The following is a 23,415-nucleotide window of genomic DNA, read 5'->3' on the forward strand; positions in this document are numbered from 1 at the left end:
CAAAACCTTTACTTGTTGGTTATAAAACGTTTCCCATGACCCTCGGCAATCTCTGCTTTGTAGGTCTGTGACTAGCTTTATTGAAATAAGTATAAGCACTAGCAACTTACACAGACTCAGTGCAGCTCTTCCCTAACAGGCGTGAAGAAAGACAACTGGTATTAATGAACATTGCACAACACTGCTTATGGTATGTTTTTATGCTTATGTTACAAAATTCAGTAATAATACCATTAATTTTCATGTCAAAAATGAAATTATTTCAAATTTTGATCCATTAATTTTTGTACTCAGCTTTATAGACAAACAGAAATTCTAAGTCTTGGTAAGATAAGGTTTTATCATTAGGATTTCTATACTTAATATTGTGATAAAATAGGCTATGACTGGAGTAGTTACACTGCACATGTAAAGGTACTCAACAAGGTAAAATAAATAAACCAAATTCCTCAAAATACAAAAAGTGTCTTTTTGTAATCCTCAGTTTGGCTTCATACATTAACCTAATTTGACTCTTCCAACTCCATTTAGGAGCTCTTACAGACTGTATAAATGTTTTTAAATATAGTTTTCTCTAATAATTATTGGTAACATGGTGCATCAAGTTACAAGCAGAAACTTCCAAATCTAACAGGACTCATTGTACAAATGTCCCATTAAGCAATATCCACTTAATAAATCCTTATCCAGCAGATAGACATTATCCACATGGCATGATTTGGTTGCACAATGATTGAATACTGTATGAGTTATCCACTGGATAAAGATATGGATAACTATTCATTGGATAGCACTTTTATCCCCTGCTACATACAACTGGCTACAGAACTTTTAAGATCCAGGCAAGTGGAAATTATGGGCAAAGCCAAGAAATGGACTTCCTGTGCTGTGAACTAGAGGGGAGAGGGAAGGCGGTTTAAATTCAATGCAACTGCCATTTAAAACTTGAACATTTCTTTGTTCAAAATTATGTTGCATCAAGTCATTTTGTATATGCTCTTTTCTAGACTTCCAAAAAGTTGGACTTGGTTGCAATTATAATTATTGGGGCTCATAAAAATCTAAAAAAGTAGGGTTTGTAATTTTGCTCCTGGAATTCCTTTTTGAAATTCTTTTTTTTAGAAAACTATCTTAAACCCTAAATATACTCGTAAAAAGTTAGAAGGTTGCATTATAATACAGATAAATAAAACCCTTCTATTCTACTATTATTTACAAACAAGTTACCTCTCAACTTGTTTGGCAATTGTTTTGATCGTTGTCATGTCAATCATTCAGTGAATTGTGTAGTGAGTGGATACATTTTGAATGGGGATCATAGTGAATGTGGTGCTAAGGGTTTAAATGAACTCGAACAGGAGCTGGTAAAGGACCTTAACAATTCTGAATTAATGTCTTTACATTTTGGTGAACTATACAATTTCTGGAATTTTGGCTTTAAACTTGTGCCATAATGACCGTAAATAATTTCATAAATGCCAAAGAGATGTCCACCAAAACCAATGAGCAAATTTACAATGTAAAACTAGACTATAGTAGTTAGTTACGGGTTGACCGCAATAGCTGACTAGTTAGTAGACCTAATCCACTGTGTTCCCATTTCAGACCAGGTATGATTCCCTAGAGTATCTTATTGTTTAGAGCAGTTTTCGTATGACTGTGAAAATGCCCACAGTACAAACATGGTCATGACACAGCAAGGCATATGCCCGACCAATCGCTTTGCACAAGAATTTACTCTTCATCCAATCAACTGTCCGAAACACGGCTTGGAACAACGTGCGGACACGGTCACGCCAATGTCACGCCAATGTCACAGCACTGTCCGACCAATCACATTGCATGAGAGAAAAATCCCCCAATCAAAAGTCTAGAAAACATCATGGTCGCGGCAAGGCACGCATACGGCACCGACTTTTTCACTGTCATACGAAAACTGCTCTAACAGCTACACATGACAAGACATATGAATATGAATACAACTCAAATAAATAATATTATTCTTGAGAGAATATCATGATCTGAAATGGGAAAATATTATGATATTATGCCGTGATGGATAAAGTACATAGGATGCCTGAAAAGAAGTTTATCCTAAAAATCCTTGGAACGACAACAATCAAAAAATTCCTAAATTATTGTGACTAATATTGGTCTAATAATTATATAAGTATGAAATATAGCTCTACAGTATAATATACAAATAAATTACCTGATGGCCTTTATTTATGAGTGCTTTGGGCCATCATTTTTAGTTAGCTCAGGATGATACATTTTGTGTCTTAGATGCCATGCTATACTTGCTGATGCTGATATGGTTTTAAATTGGTGGATTACATTGCGAGGGATAAAGTAGATGTCATTGTCCCTTAAAACGATATGGGCATACTTGATGCCATCCCTTCTTAATTGGTTCAACTTTGCATCATCGACCCAGAGGACACACTGTAAAAAAGAATGATAATTCATTGTAAGAAACAATATCAATTCAAAATAATGGCTGATTACCATAAGAGCACAAGTGGAGAAATATTTGGGAAAGGCCGGTGACTGATTGGCCATTATTTTAAGCCCTGTTTATGTACTCTAACAATATATTTGATTGATGGAAGTCTATTGCCCAATTTCAAAGTCACTACTTTTGTCCCAATGAGTAGTAACAATTTCATCATCAACACCAACACTACTAACTCAATGCCATTCCATTTATTATAATGTACCTGCGACACAGGAGGTTCATGCAGATCTAGCTGCAGCTTTTGGACAAGGTCATCGAAGTAAGCAGGATGGAAACATATCACATCTTTGCAATGTCTATTCATTTTACTCCTGCAAAAAAAGTATAAAAGCTCAACAGCCTGTGAAGTAAACTATAGCCTTGCCTAAAAATGAATCATTAACTAAGTGAATTTGGTATCAATTGTGAAATTTAGAATACACAATGGATATAGTATGGAAATTCTCATTTGTGCCTTGTAGTTTCTCAAATAAACGACTCCTTGTTCTTTACTAAAGTAGCAAGTGTATGTCCTGCAGACACCACATGTGAATAGAGTTTGTTTGGTGTGTTGTTCTCTCCCTTGCCACAAGGAGTTTTCTCCAGGTTCTCTGGGCCCAGTTGTTCAAAGCCTGATTAGTGCTAATCCTGGGTTAACTCTTAATAAGACCTATAGAGCTAATCCTGGATTAGCCTATAGAGTTAATCCAGCTTTGAACAACCCGGCCCTGGTTTTCCTCCCACTTCAAAAAATCATTATGTGAGTTTAGAGTTGTGTTCTTAAAACATTAGTAGTGGTAATGAGTGTGGAGAGTGTTGTATAATTAAACATTACTTGGCCTCTGGCGACGTAAAATAAAAGATTTAAAGCCCCAGAGAAAAATGACAGTTTTTATGTCAAAAACTCATTTCCATGTTCGACCATACCTTTCATTCTTTGTGTGTACTCCTTTGATTATACCAACGGCTGCAGTAGTCTGTCGATCAAACCCTTGACCCACATGGTCTGCGTGGCATCTTGTCCTGTCCTCTGCCAACATCTCTCTACGTTCTGATGTTCTTGGAAGATATTGTAGATTTTGAAGTTCATTGACAGTGGCTCTGAAGATAAGATGTCACATCACATTGACATATTTGTTAACCCAATTTAATGATTGTTTCATAAATTTTGCAAATTAAGAGTAATGCTTTGATTTTCGGAACAAATTATACCAATGTCTGTCATGACCTTGAGTGATCTTCACATGAGATGATAATACATTAATCATGTCAAGTTCACTGGTTATCATGAAACTTCATGATTGCCATAATATATGATGCTTATTAAGGCCCTGGCTAAAAGAGGAAACAATTTCCAGAAACATGTTTTCCACGTGCATGTTCCCCGATGATTCCAAGTTTAGCCACATGTGAAACATTGCTATGTGCAACAAATTTTGCTTCCAAGGCACATGGAAACAATGTTTCCTAGTTTAGCCACGAAAGTAAACATTCTAAAAGTTCGTTACTTAACAACGCTAGCTCTATCTTGAAAGTGTGCATGCGCTAACTGATATTGAATAAACAATGTGTCCCGATGTTCCCTGACAGTTTTGCCACCTTTGGAAACATGTTTCCTTGTTTAGCCAGGGCCTACATCTTTCTTACCTCCGTCTTTTACTTGGTGAGCTTGATGAATCAGCTGTTGGAACAAATTGTTCCCCTGGACGTACCCAGACAATAGGACCATCATTACTCTGATTGCGATTTTCTAGTTTTAAAGCTGATAACCTTCCCCATGGCATGGTTTCCTTTAAAAATGGACTCTTTTCCAACAGGTCTAGAAATTCTGGAAAATAACCACCGGTCTCCTCTTGAACAGTCCCAACTACACTAAACTGCATAAGAGGACCACAACGAAGGGTTCCTGCACTATATGTTGCCTGAACTTTTGTTAAATATTCACTCATCTTGATAGTCTCTACGTCCAGTTTTTTGCTGATGGGTGTGGTTTTGACAGTCATATTTTGATGGTGTGTTCCAAAGTATTCTGTTAGTTCAGGAAGGTAAGATGCTGCACCATGAACAATACCCATTACATGTCTTGGCTGTCCTTTGGTGTCTTCACCATAGGTTTCCCGAAAAAATAGCTTGACAAACTTTTCCATTTTTTCAGGGCTTAAGTTGGCAATTTCATCATCGTAGACATGTACAACTGAAGCACCACCATTACAGTCTTCCTCTATATGTATTAGGTGAGACAACCTTGTTTTTTCCTTGGGATTTTCAAGGATGCAATGATCAATGTCATGGAAGTATTTCTCTTCATGCTTGTGATGATGCTTTTTGTGCTTCTTCTTTTTAGTTTCAGACACTCCATTTGACTTGTGTTCATGGTTGTTTTCCACACCTTCAAAAAGTGAATCAATAAAAACTTGTAGGTGTATGAAACGACCAGTACACACAGTTATATATAGGTTAACAAATAGAAAGTGGTTTAATAATTAACACTTATTGATTGGGACCGAGGGAAATAGTGTGACATATTTTGTGGTCCCAACATGGCGATGTGATGTTCTATGAGGCGAAGGCAAGGGAAACATCTCCATTGAGGGACCACAAAACACACTACTTTCCCAAGGTTCAAGTCAATAAGTGTTTTGTTACATACCAAGTATCAAAGAAAAAAAAAAGCAGTTATTTTATCTCTTGATTGTTTAATTTCGAAAAACTTAGGAAAATGTACATTTCTGGGAAAATCCAGTATCATTATCATCGGTCAACAGCATATTGTTGCCCGCTGAGAGCCATTGTCAGGGAAACATGGAAACTTGTTCACATTCATGTGATGCCCTCTCACCCAATCAGAGTAAGAGAAAGATGGACTTTGACAGTTGGTATATAACAATGTTATTATTTTGTTTGGCTTGCAAGCAAGATAAGATAAGAATGAAAGTGGCGTAATCGATTGGTTCCCTGAGTAGCTTGAACCTTAAATTCCAAACTGTCCTTGCAGTTGGTAATAGTCGTTCATTAGAGACAGGGATATAAATAACAACCCGCATTAGACAATATCCGGCCAAAATTAGAAATTGACTGGCCATTTGGACCAGCAACGATGAGCCAGAAACAAGCAATGCATGACTAGCTAAAACTATTTTGGCCATTCATTATGATCAGCTACTGACCAGCCATTATTTTAAGTCCTGATAATTTCAATAACAAATTAGAACTACCAGGTCTATTATGGAAGAAGAAATTTACAGAAAGCATGTTACTTTCATTAACAAACAACTTCCTGGTAAGTTTGTAATATACCATTTGCATGTATGGATTTATATTCATAATTATTATTACACCTGTAAAATTTTATCTATTATAGTCGTCATATTTGTATTGTATTAAAATTGTAAATAATTTACCATTTAACCTGCCTAGATTAGTTTTAATATTTGCAGGTTGTTGGGTTTTTGTAAGTTTATTTTTCATACTTATTGTAATTAATGAAATAAAGTGTAAAGTGTATGGACAGCACTTTACAAGCTAGAAATTTCAAAGAAAATTCTAAATTTTAACTCTGAACATGATCATATTTTTCATTTATGACAGTCAACAAGATTCCATCAGACTCAATTCCAAGAATATCAAGTCTTCTTTTAGCAAATGCATGTAAGATATGTACCTGAGTTTCTTTTAATTTTCAGCTTCAGATCATTATGAGCAATGATCTGTGGTGAAGTTTCAGGTGTTCTTTGTCCATCTAAAACAGACAACATAACAGAATTTAAAAACCTTTCCAAAGGAAGAATGGATTGGTATACCCTCCTGGCACATTCTATGCATATAAATTATAGGGCTGTACCATACCTGGAAAGGTTTGTATTTATGCGTGGTTGTAAGCCCAATAAAAACCTCTCGCAAGCAATTAAAGCAAGGCATGCTCTTTCACAATCAAAAGTATGAAGTTTCTAGGAATATCTCTGCTTCCTTTTTTGAATGGGATTCCTGTCCCTTGCCATCCACCCACCAGCTGAGCATCCTGCCACTTTCCCACTCGCAAATGTTTATCCCAAAATACTTCCTCATTCTGAAGAATTTTTAGCATTAAATTAAATTTTATGCTTATGAGGAATAGAGTTTCTCAGTGCATAAAAATTAATTTTGATAATCAGCATGGGGCAAATATAGCTCATAATTGGCAGTGAGGAAGTCGGGAATGACATATTTATGACTCTTAACACGACCAGGTGATTTTGAGTCTAGGCACGCAAAGCCTTGTTTGTTAGACCAAACATTTCCAAGAATTTTCTATTATCTCTTGTCAAAACGAAATATTTTCCCATCAACAACAACAAAACATACTATTTCTAAAAGATATTTGCTAACTCTCACAACGGATGACTTTCATCGTCTTTCATTTTCTACTAAAACTATTCTTTATCAAGCCGAAAACGTGGAATAAGGAAATATTGAATGATGAGCAAAATGGCCACTGTTTGGCTAATTTGTTCTGGTCTAGAGAAGCCAAATCACCTGGTTATACATAACTACTCAAAAATTTTCAAAGCCATAAATACCCACTATCCAATGATATTATGGCTCAATAACACATCCAACGCATCCAGCAACTTATAGAATATAGCAAATGCTTTTGTATTTTATAAACAACAACAACAAAAAGTTAAATACCAAATTTTACTGAGTTCTAAACTTGAAATTTGAGAGCGGTATTTCTTTTCGTTTTGCAAAGTGTAAACAAAACCTATCATGCGGAAATCATGTACAATTGAAAAACAACAAATAAACATAGTACAAACTGATGGTGTTCAATACACTTATTGAGAATTGACCAGACAGTTAAAAATAAGGGCACTTTTATACGCTATATAAATAAACTATTTGAGAGATCTGAGTGTGTGCATCAATGCACGTTTTCAGTAAGTGGAAGGACTCAGTTTACACGTGGGACTGAATTTTATAACATCTTTCCAGAGAGCATTATATTATTCTATAACTAGTATTCCTATAAGCCTACTAGTTGCTTCAATTATATTCTAGAATAATTTTGAGCAATCGAATTAAATTATCCAATTCAACGTTCGAATTTTTAATTCGAGATGCAAACTTTACCACATTTTCAACCGTTGGAGTTCAAATTTAAGCTTTATACTAATAGCATTAAAACTGAGGTGAATATTTCTTCATATATCGTGTAAAATCAATCGAACTTCTGCACCTCGAAAGGCAAGTTACATAGAACTAAGTCTTAAATTTTTCTCTCTCGTATATTTGTCTTTTAAATAAGAGTAAATATTGAAAGCAGGGGTTCAAAGGAAGGAAATAGAAAACAAACAAACGACAGGAACACACATCGTACGTCGTGCATATTAACAAAACCATTCCCATTTTCACTGAAAATATTAAAGATTTGTAAAACTAAAGACATAATAAAGATTAATTGAGCTCTCACCTTCTACCTTGATCTTCGTTAGCTTTGTTTTCAAGCCGTTACTGTGTTTGTTTGGTGAAGGAGAGCGGGAACCATTCTTGAAGGTTGACACAGTCGTTATATTCCAATGATCTTCACTTTGCTTTTCTTTCTCCGTTCGTTCATGTTTGCTTGACTGAAAATCGTGGCTATGCTTTCTTTTCTTTTTTAAATGTTCTCCACTGGGCTTGTCATCGGATGACAACTGCTTCGACAGTGGTGTTTTCTCCTCGTTACCTTCACTTGCACTCGCCATGTTGGATTCTTGTCATCGATTGTGGCGCGCGCTGTCGATGACGTAATGGGTCTGGGACCCATTTGAAATATTCTAAAAATATTTTTTCTATTTTTTAGCTTTTGATAAATATGACTTCAAGTAACGCATTGATATATGACATTAAGATTAGATTGAAAAACAGCTTAGCAAGTTTTCTCTAGTTTTCAAATACAAGTTGTCTATAAACTTTAAATATTTTTTTTCTGTTCATTTGATTGATCAAGTAACAAATCTCATTTTCTCTGTCTATCTTTGTTTTTAGTAAGATATGAAACCATACTCCTTTTTTTTCGCTTTTCAAATATTTTTCGGAATCACCTGCCCCACCCCACCCCACCCCTCCCAAAATATTGGGAATAATTCATCATGATATCGAGGCTTTTGGGCAAACAAATTAAATATGGCGGCTGCTAAGAAGAGGAAGCTCATTAACTGATACTCGATGGAACTCGTAAATAAACTGGTGCTTTACCTTTGGAAAAAAGGACGCCGCAACCACTGAGATCGAAAAGGAAAACATGTCAACCTGGCAAGCCACAGAACAATCAAAATATGCCGTAGGTCAGTTAGTTTTAATGTAGTTTAGTTTTCCGCTTCGACCAACTGGTACCATTAGCTTCGAGCTTTGTCTGCATATCTTTCGTTATCTTACATCTTAATTTGTTAAGCACTTTATTAATGAAATGATAATATAGTGAATGGTTTATACTAAGTGCTGTTTTTCGCAGCTATATATAATTTTGAGGGCAGGGTCGCCAGTGGCTTGCAGTTGGCTGTTGGAGATACCGTACAAATCTACGAAGAATGTGCAGGTATTTTGCGTACTTCAATTTTAAAACTTTATTCAACTCACCATGACAAAATAAGCTTCACTTAATAATTAATTGGAATAGATATTTTAACCTTTTTTAAGCTTCCAATAAAACAAGTTTTTGTAAAGATTTATTTACTTTTGTTTGCACTTTGATCAAAGTTGCTCATTTTCATGTGTTTTTTGTTTGTTTTGAACGACCTATTTTAGCAATCTCTTAAAGCTAATTTATTTGTCTAGTTATTCAATTATCACTCCTCCTCTTTGATGAATATCAGTTATATTTTCTTTTCTCTAATTTTGAGAAATCTTTGTTTTATATTTTCAGGATGGTATCATGGTTGCCTTACACGGAACAAATCTCAGAAAGTAAGTAAAGGAACTTAACCATACACCATCGTATTTTTTTCTTTATTTTAATCTGTCCCAAAAAATCCCCAATATTTTCAATTTTGACATTCTTATTTCTTTAAATGAAAATACCATCAAGATATAATCTTAGTTGCTGCGTATTTGTGGACGAACAACTTTCTTAACAAGATTTATTTCGAGATATAAAATGCATAAATTATATGAATGGAACTTAATTTTGTTATTGTTCATGTTCAAAGATTTTATGCCCTTTTCGTTCCATATTTCGATAAAAAATAAATAAAAAATAACCTGTAGCCAAAAAGTCAAAAGGCCTAGTAATAATTATTATTGTAATTATGTTTTGTTATGATATATATCTATCTTTTTCTTTCAGTTGTATTTTGGGTTTGAGAGAGAAAATTTTCAAATTCTTTTCACTATTAGATGTTAACTCAGATTTGTTGACAATAATTATTTTTGAATTTTTTGTTTTTGAAATACTTTATATTCATTTGATCATAATGGGTATTTTAAATATTATTATGATTATTTGATTATCAATTTTTGTTGGCCAAAAGCTACAATCGTTTGAAATTATTTATGCAAAACAATATTCTTATTGACAAAATATGCATGGCCGAACAAGTTTTATTCTGAATGTTTTCTGGTCTATTGGTTGAAAATATTTTCTACAAAACTAAAATTGTGAGATATTTTTATTAGTTTAAAAAGCAACATTGAATAGAGAAGCCATGTATATGCATTAATCTTGTCCCCTAATTATTGTACCTTATATCTTATAGGGAATATTCCCAAAATCCTATGTGTACTTAAAGGAGTGTGATGTTGAGTACTATGGGTAAGTTAAATGAGATCTGAACTCTGATTTACTTTTTGAAGTAATATTTCAAAGCCGACAATGAGGACTGGACAGGATTTCAAGTCAAAGCAATTAGTTCCAGTGCGAGGCGCAGCCGAGGACTGGAACTAATTGCGCGGACTTGAAATCCCGTCCAGTCCGATATTGGAGGCTTTGAAATGACTTCTCATCTCATTAATTATTCGACTTGGAGTAACTGGAACAAAATTAATTCAGTCCTAGGACTGAATTAATTTTGTTCCAGTTACTAGGACTGAATTAATTTTGTTCCAGTTACTCCAGACTGAATGCATTCCTTTCACAGTTCTTTACCAGGTTTCAAATAACATCATGTGACCCAAAAATAGCCCATTGATTGGCTGGTTTACTAATGAATTATTAATGAGTATGAGAAACAATATTATTAACAGCTATTTCAAAAAAGTTTGTTATTCAAGAAAAGAGTTTCTGATATTCTAATATCATCATTTGTTTAATAGTTATATTTGATCTTATACAGCACTTTATATGAAGTTGTCATTCCTAAAGAAGATCCAACAGTCAAGGAGCTTACCTCGGTCTTGAGAGAATGGTCAATCATTTGGAAACAATTGTACATGGTATGTATTACATTTGACTATCTTGTAAGCAACCAGCATGGGTGAGAAGTAAATTGGTTGCTAATACAAGTGACAGTTTCTTACAAAAGTGTTCACGACAGTTAACCCAAACCTACCAAATTTTATATCCCTGTGATTCTTTAATAATTAACATTAAATTTTATTAAGCACATGAAAAATGTATTTTTCAGAAAAATGACATGCAGTTGTTTGTAGCCCTGAGGAAAATCATGTGGGACCTGGTTGAATTTAGACAACAGCTCCTGTCAGGAACACTTACACAGGTAAAAAGCAAACATAAATGTTGTGGCAGATACAGAAACTTTTTAAAATTATATATTAAAATGGTTGTCATTTTTGGTGAATTTATTAGTTGTTACTGTTGTAATTGCTGCCATTGCGAGCACGGGTAACTTGCAAAAGTGTCCCAGATGTTATGCTGGCAGTGGTCTCTCACTGAACAGCTGTGAAATGGTTGGCAAACATTTGTGAAACAGTCAACAAATGGCCAACAGTCAGCCGGTGTGCAGGGCAAGTGTGGCACTGATGTTGCATTTTACAGTGCTGTTGTTATTTTTGTCGTGGTTATGGTACAGGGGTGGATCTAGAGGAGTTGTGCACAAGGTGTGTACCCCCTGCTATACTTGGGCTATAAACTGATACGTATATTATTTCCTAATTTCTATTTTTTATTTTTGATCCATTCCCTGTGGTAGCTAGCTGTTTTTTAGCTTTGTAGTTGTAAAGTTGCTTTAATATTTTATTACATTACTGTATAATATTTTTTCATTATAAACTTTTTCATTTTTTGCGATGTTTATTCTTTTGTCTAAAGGATCAGATGTTTGAAATAAAGCAAAAAGCTATCAATGACATTGATTGGGCAAACAGGTATATCTTTAGAAAAACTAACAACATTAATCTCTTGCAATTATCCATTTTTAAATTGTTATTCTTTTGATACCAAGAATCTGCTAAAAACATTTTACAGCTAGGTTTATTATCACAACAATCAGGGGAAACAGCTTGCTAATGCATAATGACAGCATTCTTTTTGGATCACTAATAATAGATTTGTGGCCAGTCAGAACAAAATCCTCAACCATTTTTGATTTTTTTATAATTGATGGTTTTGGTTATAATGCAATGTACATATAACACTATAGAGCCTTTGCACCATCACATGAGGGCATATCATATGCTTTGCACGATGCTGGGTGAGGGGGTGGATTTGATGGACCAGTATTCTCTTTAAGGGGTAGCATTGCAACAAACTGGAGATAAGTACTGGTTTCGAATTCTCTTAATGACAGCTATTTTATTTGGGAGAGACGACTTGTTACATGAAAAATAATGTATTTGAATACATTCATAATTTGATTATTTTATAAATCACTTGACATGCTGTTACTCTCATTAGCAAGAATGCTTCATTGTACCTGAACTGTGTTCTTTCAGTAAAATGGGTTTGGATCTCATTCCAAGAAAAAATGCAGAGGTTATTGATGGTGATTCTACTAGTGTTGTAGAGCTTTACAATGTTGTAAGTAATCAGAAAAATTATTTTAATATAGGATTGAAATATTAAAGGTAAATGATTTGTTGCCTTGTATGAAATGAATGATAAATCTTCATTTTTATTGTTTATAGCATCTTGAAAGTGCTGAGGCAAATAAAAGTGCTATGGTAAGTTATTATTTAGGATTTTACAATATATATATATTTTAATTTATTGTTATGGGCATTAAAAAAACTTGCACGCCATGCTGCTGTGCTTGCAGTTATTTCACTTGTAACTTAATAGGTTCATGGAGGGTAGTTGCCTAGTAACAAACTGGATGATAAGCAAGGCTAGTAACTAAGAGGTTACCATGGCAAATTCAGGAAATTCCGAAATTAACTTTTGAGCTAAGTGGTCCTTTGGACAACCATGTTCTAATTCTTAGGTGTCCATTGCAAAACTTAGGAGTCCCACTTGGACGCCACTTTGTAGAGCCTGAATGACACTGGTCAGCAGTTAGCTATAATGCAGAAGATGCAATCAAATTTGTCAGCAACATTCAGTGGCTTCCGACGAATGCGTCATCTCGAATTTTTGAAAGTTTGAATGAACATTCTAGGTTTTGAGCAGAAGAAATATAATTTAGAATCACATTCAGACTTTTCGGACTCTTTTATTTTTTTATATAAAAGAAAACACCTTGGCAAAAATGTAGGTCGTCAGAAGGACAACCACATTCCAAAATCTAGTCGTCATTTGCAAATTTTAGTCGTCCCAGACGACTGGACGAACGCTAATTTCGGACCCTGAACTTAGCCACTGGTTAACCTTGGCACCTGTCACAGTGTGTTCACAGCATGGATTTGTTTTTACTTTACCATATCTTTTCCCAAGGGCAGGGAGGGTGGGGGCTAAGAGAGAAATGCAAGGAACTGCAACAGCAATGGCAGCTAGGGAACATTTAGGTTACTGTCTTTATAGCCTCCTTATTTATAATAACTAATAACTAATAACTCCTGTAAACCTCCAATTTTATTGATATCATGAAACAACCTCTGGGCTGATCAAATTTAGGATACTGCTAACTCACTGATCAATTTGGAATTTAGATGGATTGGTAGGTTTTGAAGAGGGAGGAAAACCAAAGAACCCAGAGAAAAATCCTTAGATTAAGGGAGAGGCCTTAAATACTTTACTCACAGGTGATGCATGTTGTCACTTGAAAACTGAACCAGAGATCCAGTAGCATAAGTCCTATGTAAAGTGTCTTGAGACAATTACAAATGCACTACTATAAGAACCTCTGATTATTTTTTTATCTTTATAACTGCCCTCTCTTGACAAACTATTTGACGTTGATCTTGATGATGTCATTGTGCCAGGGGAGAGGAACTATCAAGAAGGCAAAAAAGCAGCAAATCAAGACTTTCACCAGCAACCATTTATACTTCACCATGAACAGCTTTGTTTGTAATGTAGAGGAGAGCTGTCAGGTCTTCTTTTCTATTTATGATGCTACAAAAAGTAAATTTATAAGGTAGGCTAAAGTAGTTTAACTTGACTCTGATGAGATCTAGGACTTTGAAAACTTGGGGGTTCATGATGCACCACTATACCTGCTAGATCGAATCCGCTAGATCCACCAACGTATGGGCAAAAATACACCGTTCTCATAATGGCTGACAGCACACGGAAAGGAGGTCACCCAGTCATCTTGCAAGGCTGCTCATTCAAAATAAAGGTGGATAGTGCAAATTCAGGTCAAAACAAAAGGTCAATTTTTTTTACTTTTCTTCTATGAACACATTTTGTGAACTAATGACTGGGTGACTTTATTTTCATGCACTTGTCAGCCATTATGAGAGTGGTGTGTAGAGCATGCCATTGCTTGATATTGGACCGATGAACTTCGGCTTAGATTACAATACTTTATTGACACTCCCAATTAGGGCTTTTCAGATTAACAATCAAACTAGGAACCATTAGTTGTTAACTTGTCTGTCTGTCTTAATTTATAATATTACAGCTAGTTCCTGTTTCTTGTTTATAGTGAGCGCTTTATGGTGACGATAGGTAAAAGTGACAGCAATCAAAAAGTAAATCAGCTACAAAATATTAGCAATGCCACATGTGTCTTTACAGTAAGTATCGAATGACATTATATAGTTTATTAACCATTCCAAGGTCCAGGAAAAAACTGGGTCAAGGCATTGCAGGTGCATTGTTGTGGGGCTGTTTTAGGGGAAATCTTTTCAATTTTCAATATTTAATATAAGCTGCAAACTTTAATATGTTTTTGTTCTTTAACTTTTTCAAATCTTCAGGACTTGGGCGAAAATGACTTACATTCAAATTGCTACTTAGTTGCACAGATAGTTAGAGTTGGTAAGTAAGCTCTTTAGTTTGATTGAATGTGAAAATGCTGGGGTAATATTTTAATCTTTTTTATTTGTGTTGTTAGGTAAAATGCTATTAGACTCTTCATCTAGAAAAGTTTCCAACATGTCCTATAGAAGACCCTTTGGATGTGCAGGTATTGACTAATTTGTTACCTATAAAGTATCCATGCTTTTTTGGGCATTAGTAAATTAGCATATCATATATTTGTAATAATGCTTTCCACAGGGTGTTAGTACTGTTATCCATTGGGTGTAGATTGCCTGCAGGGTGTTAGTATATATGTTGCCATATGCTTTTTTTATGGGGGGGGGGGGGGGGGGGGGGGAGGCGGGGGTGGGGGTGGGTATTACTATATTAGCATATCATACATTTGTATGCTTACAAGAACCTATTGATGAGAAATTTTGTTATTCAAAATATTTTTTTTCCCTAAAATACTTATAATAACCATTCTTAACTATTCTTTCCAGTTATTGATATTGTTGATATTCTCAAAGAAAAAGAGGAAAATAATTTGGACGAAGAGCTGTACATGCCAATCCAACTGTAAGCACACCTGTTGTTGTAATAATAATGATGGTGATGATAATGATGATGATGATGATAATGATGATGATAATGATGATGATAATGATGATGATAATCTTAGACTGGGCCTTTTGAAATCTATACTGTATTGCATGTCTTATTAAATGAACTGATCTTTATAGAATAAGCATTCATTTGATATCAATATACTGTATTTGTTTTTTTCTTTGTAGCCTTAGTGGAAGCAATGAGAATGAATTTGTATCTATGCATGAGAGCATCATCAAAAAACTACAGTCAAAATATGGAGCTCCTGAATCTTCTATGAGTGAGTTGACCATATCTTGCTGTCTCTTTGAAAAGTCTATAGTATTTGAAAATCAGAGTGTTTGACTTTGAAAAGTGCATGGACAAGTCTTTATTTAGCATAGTCTGAATCAACTATGAGTGAGTTGACCATATCTTGCTGTCTCTTTGAAAAGTCTATAGTATTTGAAAATCAGAGTGTTTGACTGTGGACAAGTCTTTATTTAGCATCGTCTGAATCAACTAGGAGTGAGTTGACCATCTCGATATGTTCGTGCACACAATTGGCAGTTAAAAAGCAGAGTTTGCTGGACTGCAGCAAAGAAATAGGACAGTATTCCACTCATGCTTTCTCGCAATAACAATAAGTTGATGTTTTTGTACTTTTTCATTATAACCACAGATATCTATGTATCTATGAGGATGTTACATGGAGAACTGGAGAAGGTGATTTTGACAATAAAAATTCATTTGATTAAAAAAGAGATTTATTAAAGTGGTGGATCCAGAAAGATTTCAGGGGGTGGCTGTTGCTTGGAAAGGCCCTTTTATTATTGGCTCATAATTTTACTCAGCTCTGAAATGTTTATGTTGGCATTGCTCAGTTTCATGTGAAGTGCTTGTATTAATCTTTATTCGTATTATTCACTTCAACAATTAGCTTCAGCATGAAAATCCTCTGCTTCTTCCTCATGGAACAGCAGTTGTCAGGAAGGTGGGATTCCCAGACATTATCATGCCAGGTAAAATACATCGTAGTCTTACACAATCTTTCGAGAATATTTTTTGAAATATAATGGGTTTGTTATTTATTATGGCATCAGAGCTGTAACAGATAATTCAAGTCAATGAAAATATTTATGGTTCCCTACAAGGGCAGATCCAGCCAAAATTCTAAGGGGGGGGGGGGGGCTAATTGAGTTTCTTCCGTCAACACAACGGAAAACAAAAAAGTATCTAATTCTTCAGTTTTGTTTTGTTTTGTTTTCTGCTGAAGGGGGGCTTCAACCCTTTTGCCCATGCCGCCACTACCTGTGGAGGGCTCTTCCATGAAGTTTGCATCAAACGCACTACCACTACATTCACTAATTACAAAACTTTACACACATGTTGATTTTTATGGAGGGAGAAATTCAGAAAACCTGAGGACAAACCCTTTATGGCAAGGGAGAGAACGACAAACAAACTCAACTAATGTACTAATGCTGAACTCTGGAACTCTATACCTGATAACATTAGAACTTCTCCATCAGTTGAAACATTTAAAACTAAACTCAAAACATTTTTCTTTGATTTAGCATATAATTCATGATAACAAAATGTATTTTAAACATTATTATTATTATGTATATATTTTGATGTTCTATACATATTTTACTCTATTATTACGAATGGTTAATGCATCAAGATTTTGAGATGCATGTCTAAAAATGTATATTATTATTATTATTATTATTATTATTATTATTATTATTATTATTATTATTACAGTTCGGTGTTACTTATTAGTTGACCAACTAGCTCTGTGTCAAATTTGCTACAATAACGAATCATTCTCAAAATCATCTAAACATTTTTTTGGCTGTTTTATTTCTTCAGGTGATGTCAGGAATGACGTGTATGTAACTATTGAAAGTGGTGAATTTGAAAGAGGTCCAGGGAAAACATCTCAGAAGAATGTTGAAGTGTCCATGTGTGTAGTTGGATCAAATGGTCGCCTTATTGAGGTATTGTTTAGTGTGTCTTGGTCCAATCTTTGCCTTACTGGTCATATTGACCAGTAAGTAAGGATTAGCCAGAAACGAGGTGTGACCACGTTAAAACTAAATCATTCAGCCATTTTTTTTAAAACATGCAGTATTCATGTTTCTTGTGCCATGAGGTGTGATTTGTTGTGTTTGTCTTGAGAATGCTTTTGAGTGGCCTTAGAGCATGTAGTGTTTACGTGCTGTAAATCAGTACTGTACGTTTCCTACTATAGGAAAACCACTCTAAAATGTTAAGTTATAATTATTTATGCCGTTTTCCATACGCCATGCAGTGCAGGGCAAAAAAATGGCCGGTCATTGCACAAAAATTGGAACATGTTCAGTCAAATCTTTGCCTTGCTGGTCATATTGACCAGTAAGTAAGGTTTAGCCAGAAACGAGGTGTGACCACGTTAAAACTAAATCGTTCAGCCATTTTTTAAGAAACATGCAGTATTCACATTTCTTGTGCCATGAGGTGTGATTTGTTGTGTTTGTCTTGAGAATACTTTTGAGCGGCCTGCTTAACAGACCTTAGAGCATGTACTGTTTACGTGCTGTAAATCGTTTCCCACTCATAGGAAAACCACTCTAAATTAGAATCAATAATATTTAGCCAGAAACGAGGTGTGACAGAGTTAAAACTAATTTGGCATGTCATCATGACCAGAGACAGCGATTAGTTTTAGACCTGCAATGCTTCACATTTCTTATGCCATAAGGTGTGATTTGTTGAGTATAGACAGTGTATTGTTACCTGTTTTCATCCAGGACTGTATATTCCTTGGGGGAGGAAGTAAACCACAGACAGAATATCAATCTACAATCTACTACCACAACGGCAGCCCCAAGTGGAATGAAACTATTAAAGTAAGTAATTTTATTACTTCTCCATTAAGAAAAGAAATTATTCGATTTGGTTAACAGCATAAGGGGTCAGTGACCCCAAAATCGTTGTCGGTAGGGTGATGGCCAACAGCGTGCCGACAAACTACCTACATCCCACCCACAACCTACTAACATCCTAATGACTCTACTGACAACCTACTGACACACCCTACTGACACCTTATTAACACCCTATTGACACCTTATTAACACCTAGGTACTGACACCTTATTAACACCCTACTGACACCTTATTAACACCTACTAACACCCTACCGACACCCTACTGCACTCTACTGACACCCTACTGACACCTACCGACACCCTACTGACACCCTACTGACACCCTACCGACACCTTAACATACAACTTAACATATGACGTGCAACTTGCTTACGATTGTAAGAGGCATCTAAAACTTGGCGCGGGCATGTTATACGTGACAGTTGCTTAGACAATAACAAGTCTTTCTTTCAGGTCCAAATTCCTTTCGAGAAATTCTACGGTTCCATTTTGAGATTTGGCTTCAGACACTTGGCTAAATTCAAGGACAATGATAAAGATTCAAAGACCTTTGCGTTCTCTTTCCTCAAACTGATGAGAGAAGACGGGACAACGATAAACGATTGCTTACGCGAACTTTGTCTTTATAAGGTAACAAAGGATACTTTAAAAACAAAAAATCGTTAATGGCTTCTTTTTATTACCAGGCGCGATTACACGAAGCAATTTTCTCTGCAACTTATCTCGCGACGGCGTTGTGACATAAGTTGCATGGAGCATTGCAGCGTGTAACCTACAGCGCAATTTGGAAAAATATTGCGAGACAGTATCAGCATTGGTTGCAAAAAGTAGAATTCGTTACTACCCTTGGCAATGTTTGCGTCTCCATTGCACCGTGTACAAACTCTTGCAACTTGTGTCGCAACGCTGTTGCAGAAAAAGTCGCTCCGTGTAATCGCGCCTATACTACGTCTTGCTATACCAGAATCCTCTTCGGATTGTTTTTTTCTTATTTGAATGTTTGACTCCATTGGTAGTCGCAATTTTATGGTGCTAATTAGGCCAGTAAAAGTATCCTGGTAGTATTTGGTATCGAGACGTTATAAGAGGAACGAAGAATCCAAGATGCTTTTTATTGGCACCCAAATTCACCCACAATCCTTTGCAGTATGATTTCATTATCTCTCATCCATTAGACCTAAGGGGAACGAAGAACCAAAGGTGCTTTTTATTAGGATTCAAATTTACCCACAATCCCTTGCAGGCTAGTTACCTTGTTTTTGTCTTATTTCAGTTTGAGAAAAACACATTCTACGACTCCAAAGCGTACATCAACATGCCATCAACAGCGACTGAAGCCACAACCATCAATTATTCCTCACAAGACAGAGTTGCTCGTTGTCCCAAGGAAACTTTTTTTGTGCGAACAGTTGTCTGCTCCACCAAACTTACACAAAACGGTACTGCGCAATACCCTAAATATGTGTTTGTAATGTCCATTGGTTGTTGAAAATGTCACTTATTGATTGGTTGATTGCCGTGGTAAATAAGAGTGTATAACACGGCCGTCACCTAAGGGGTTCGGATAAGCTTTTTCCCATTATGATTTCTATGTTACAATATAAGTTTATGATTTTATAGTTTATATAGTCTTGTTTGCTCCAATTTACACTATCATATAAATGCTAAAAAAAATTGAGTGCGCAAACCTTGGGATCGAAATAAAAGGAAAATGGTTACAAAAAAACAGAGCGTTTATGTGCGGACTGAGTTAGGGGAGGCTGAAAGGGGTGCGTGCGGGGATAGTGGTATATTCAGAATTGTTAGTTGTACGTATGGCTAACTGAAAGAAGCTTGACGGCAATTGAATGCAAACATTACAAATTTTGTGCTTTCATTTATTGCAGTTGACTTGGTTGGTTTGTTAAGATGGAGAGAACAAAAACATCAACTACAATTAGTTTTACAGTCTCTAATAAAGATAGACGGTGAAGAGATTGTCAAGGTATGTCTACGGAGATTTTCAGTAATTGTGATGTCTCTTGTATTTTACTGACAAAATGATGGACTACAAAAATGAAACACTCTTTGTCGGCGCACTTTTAATATCTGAAAAGTAAAGAAATAGGCCTTTTGCAGCTCAGTAATCACATGCTGATTAATCCACTGAGAGCAAATGAATGAACATCTTGATTCCCATGGTTGAAATATACTGGACTGCAAACAAACTTTCTACAACCTGTTTCCAGAGATCGTAATAACTGCATTTCGTACCACACTGATTACACATCGTTTCATTCAGTTCTTTACAAGTAACTTGATTCAACTGAATGAGAGGTTTTGAATATCAATACTAGCCATTACGAGGTTGAGGAAATAACTGGGTCGAGTTGACATTGCAGTGCATTGTGGGGCTGTTTAGGGGACGTGTTTCCAAGATGGCGGCTATTTTTTCTCCTCTAAAACAGCCCCACAATGCACTGCACTGCTAACTCGTCCCAGTTTTTCCTCAACCTAAAATGGCTTTTATCACCAGGGGCTAGATACTATTTATTTTAAATCACCATGTTGTCATGACAATGCTGACACATCTACTAATCAGTTCAATAATTACGAATTCACCTCCTCTGAGCATCCTCAACTGCTGCAGTTTGTGTCAAAAGCTTTAATTGTTGAATATGAAATATTTCCCATGATTCTCAGCGATCACAGCTTTCTAGGTTTTTGGTGACTAACTTTATTGAAATAAGTATATTCAACAATACTAGACCAACCCAGACTCATTAACGTAAAATAAAGGCGAATTTTATTTATCTTTATTTTAGTTTCTTCAAGATATCTTTGACGCTTTGTTTTGGATTTTAAACGAGAGTATCGAGGAGTATGGCAACCTTGTTTTCCAGGCAATGGTGAGTGTCGGTCAAATGTACCTTTTGAAAAGATTTATAAAGTTTAAAAATCGTAAAGGTTTCTTTGTCCTACAAAGAAACTTTTTAGAAAGATAAAAAGAAAATAGCAAGAAGAAAGGAAACGGAATGGAAAAATGTTCTATTATAGGCCTTTTCGGAGTTTGAGAGCTTGGGTACAAACCGGCAACGCCATATAAGACATGATAATGAACAGAAGACGATTGTTCCCTAGCTAGACCACAATGCATCACGTTTGATACCTCATAAAAGGTCTATTATTCTATTATGCATGTAATACTGCAGATATAAACCAGAAGACAGTCTATTAGTTTTTCATTAAGTTTTTATTCCCGTTCTGTTAGGTCTTCATTATTTGGATTCTGTCCAATAAGAAATACCAGCACTTCCAAGCAGTCCTAACCACGTACATAGAGAAGCACTTTAGTGGAACTATCGCTCACAAGTAAGTCACTAGTGTTAGCCGGACACTGCTGACTCAAAAACGTACAATGCGCATGTTCGGAAAATCACGGGCAGGCACCGACCACTTGTCGACAACGCCATCCTATTTTAGAAGAGTGTCGATATCTTTTTGATGCCAGGTATTCGCCATTTTCTCGCTAGTTTTTCGAGCATGTGCTTTTCTTTTTTGTCTAGTCCCCCAGTATTTCTAGTTTCCCCAGTATCTTTAGATTCTTTCTGACACAGGAAGCCTTAGATTCAATGTGTAAGGCTCAGGTCAAACGTGGAACTTCACATGAGCCGAACCTAATAGAAGTTTTGCACCATCACGTGCCGGCGCCATAATCTAGCGTGGGCTGCCTGTGGTTAGATGGCAGAACAATAAAATCCCTTTGCTCACGGGAATTGAATTCTTTTCTCATGTAAGACGATTGTATTGTTCCTGCCATAACATGGCTGCCTTCACGTGATGGTGCAAAACCTCTACAGAAACAATGGACAACAAGGCGATGTCATTAGGCTCGGCTATAATGAAGTTCGACGTTTGACCTTAGTCTAAAGCAAACCAACCTTCGGTTCTCGGTGGCACTTAGCTCGTGACTTGATGAGGTCATACTACTAACCTTTAAAGGAAATTTCCTTTTTTTTCAATGCAGAAAACTGGTCAGTTGCTTGAAGCAGGTCTTGGAGCAAACAGGAGAGGCATCAAATATTGAAAGTCTAAAGAAAACAATGACGGTAAACCGTTTTTTTTCCTTGTGTATACACAGGTAGCCCAAGCACAGCCTTTGGCTTTGAATATTTAACGTTAAAAGTTGATCTCTTAGCCAAAACGGTATACTCGGGCTACCTGTGGTGTCAGTACACGCCCACAAGAAAAAAAGGAATGATGTGGAATAATCTTTCGTTTTGTTAAATTCTTTTAGGCTTTAGAATATATTTTCAAGTTTATTATCCAGTCAAGAGTTTTATACATAAGGTAAGCTTGGAGAGTTCCTTCCATTCCATTTTAACTCTGGTTAAACTCGGCCACAAGTCAAAGACGTTGATTGGATGACCTAGCAGTGAACTTGATTGGCGCTTTCAACAGTGGTCAACAATCCGTACCGTGATCGGGTTGGTCGCTTTTTTGTTCACTTTGATTGGATAAGCATGCAGTGTTCTTGCGCGGCGCAACAATCCGTACTGTGACCGTGCCAGTCGCATATCCTATCACTTTGATTGGATGACCTGGCATTGATCTTGCGCGCACTCGACAGATGTAGACAATCCGTATTAGTTTCTCGCACATTCTAGTCACTCGAAACCTAACTCTGCTCTTATTTCTCACTACTATATCTTAAGTACATTTGGCAACAAGGAAGAAGACTCCTTTCGACTTGAATTGCGTTCATTGTTTTTGGCTTTGAACAACTTGATGTCACAACAAACAGGAGAACTACAGCAGGCTCAGGTCAGTCATATTTCTTATTCTCTCAACTGCTATTTAATAGACATCAGTTTTTTATGTGTCTGTCTTCTTATTGAGGATAAATTGCGTCATCACATTGTCAAAGTAGTGTGGATTCACGAGTAATAAAAACGATAAAAACTTAATGATTGCATCTTGCTCAATGTAAAGGAATCTAGAAAAAGGAGGAACGAAAATGAGAAGAATAAAGTAAATAAACAGACTTTGTATTGCAGATTTGCTTGAAGGCATGCTGTATAAATTAGGATCAAGGTTTATCTTATCATGGTTCACCCTTGGAAATCTAGTCAAAGCAAAAATAACGATTGTGGAGTCA

At 35.9% G+C, this 23,415-nt stretch overlaps 2 protein-coding genes across 2 annotated transcripts in view; one reads left to right on the top strand and one right to left on the bottom strand.

Annotated features, from left to right (window-relative positions):
• Positions 1-449: 449 nt before the first annotated feature.
• LOC116291874 (lysine-specific demethylase RSBN1L) lies at positions 450-8,231 on the bottom strand. The gene is made up of 6 exons (XM_031699101.2): positions 7,947-8,231; positions 6,159-6,236; positions 4,145-4,886; positions 3,425-3,598; positions 2,721-2,829; positions 450-2,445 (listed from the first exon to the last, which is right to left on the bottom strand). The coding sequence occupies exons 1-6, from the start codon at positions 8,218-8,220 to the stop codon at positions 2,227-2,229; spliced, it is 1,596 nt and encodes a 531-aa protein (XP_031554961.2). The 5' UTR covers positions 8,221-8,231; the 3' UTR covers positions 450-2,226.
• A 411-nt stretch (positions 8,232-8,642) lies between these two features.
• Positions 8,643-23,415, top strand: part of LOC116291856 (dedicator of cytokinesis protein 1) — a 32,548-nt gene continuing 17,775 nt past the window's right edge. The window contains exons 1-27 of the mRNA XM_089038901.1: positions 8,643-8,802; positions 8,970-9,053; positions 9,381-9,421; positions 10,210-10,265; positions 10,786-10,885; positions 11,077-11,169; positions 11,721-11,776; positions 12,344-12,428; positions 12,536-12,571; positions 13,769-13,923; positions 14,437-14,527; positions 14,711-14,771; positions 14,848-14,919; positions 15,257-15,332; positions 15,548-15,642; positions 16,024-16,067; positions 16,282-16,363; positions 17,220-17,347; positions 18,140-18,238; positions 18,732-18,908; positions 19,552-19,717; positions 20,165-20,262; positions 21,083-21,166; positions 21,529-21,629; positions 22,285-22,366; positions 22,555-22,607; positions 22,973-23,081. Of these exons, the coding sequence (XP_088895027.1) occupies positions 8,760-8,802; positions 8,970-9,053; positions 9,381-9,421; positions 10,210-10,265; positions 10,786-10,885; positions 11,077-11,169; positions 11,721-11,776; positions 12,344-12,428; positions 12,536-12,571; positions 13,769-13,923; positions 14,437-14,527; positions 14,711-14,771; positions 14,848-14,919; positions 15,257-15,332; positions 15,548-15,642; positions 16,024-16,067; positions 16,282-16,363; positions 17,220-17,347; positions 18,140-18,238; positions 18,732-18,908; positions 19,552-19,717; positions 20,165-20,262; positions 21,083-21,166; positions 21,529-21,629; positions 22,285-22,366; positions 22,555-22,607; positions 22,973-23,081 (2,367 nt within the window). The 5' untranslated portion in view covers positions 8,643-8,759. The remainder of the gene's footprint in view (positions 8,803-8,969; positions 9,054-9,380; positions 9,422-10,209; positions 10,266-10,785; positions 10,886-11,076; positions 11,170-11,720; positions 11,777-12,343; positions 12,429-12,535; positions 12,572-13,768; positions 13,924-14,436; positions 14,528-14,710; positions 14,772-14,847; positions 14,920-15,256; positions 15,333-15,547; positions 15,643-16,023; positions 16,068-16,281; positions 16,364-17,219; positions 17,348-18,139; positions 18,239-18,731; positions 18,909-19,551; positions 19,718-20,164; positions 20,263-21,082; positions 21,167-21,528; positions 21,630-22,284; positions 22,367-22,554; positions 22,608-22,972; positions 23,082-23,415) is intronic.

The sequence above is a fragment of the Actinia tenebrosa genome, unplaced genomic scaffold (genome assembly GCF_029948245.1).
Source record: "Actinia tenebrosa isolate PJP-AT-01 unplaced genomic scaffold, QUT_ActTen_1.0 PGA_scaffold6__47_contigs__length_16458017, whole genome shotgun sequence".
In the NCBI taxonomy this organism is placed as follows: domain Eukaryota; kingdom Metazoa; phylum Cnidaria; class Anthozoa; order Actiniaria; family Actiniidae; genus Actinia; species Actinia tenebrosa.

Excerpts from the sequence above, each read along its gene's own strand:
- LOC116291874 (XM_031699101.2), bottom strand. The coding sequence starts at position 8,220 with ATGGCGAGTGCAAGTGAAGGTAACGAGGAGAAAACACCACTGTCGAAG. Across the intron at positions 3,599-4,144 it reads TCACCAAGTAAAAGACGGAG|AGCCACTGTCAATGAACTTC; the intron begins GTAAGAAAGATG and ends TCTTATCTTCAG. Across the intron at positions 2,446-2,720 it reads ATGAACCTCCTGTGTCGCAG|TGTGTCCTCTGGGTCGATGA; the intron begins GTACATTATAAT and ends TCTTTTTTACAG.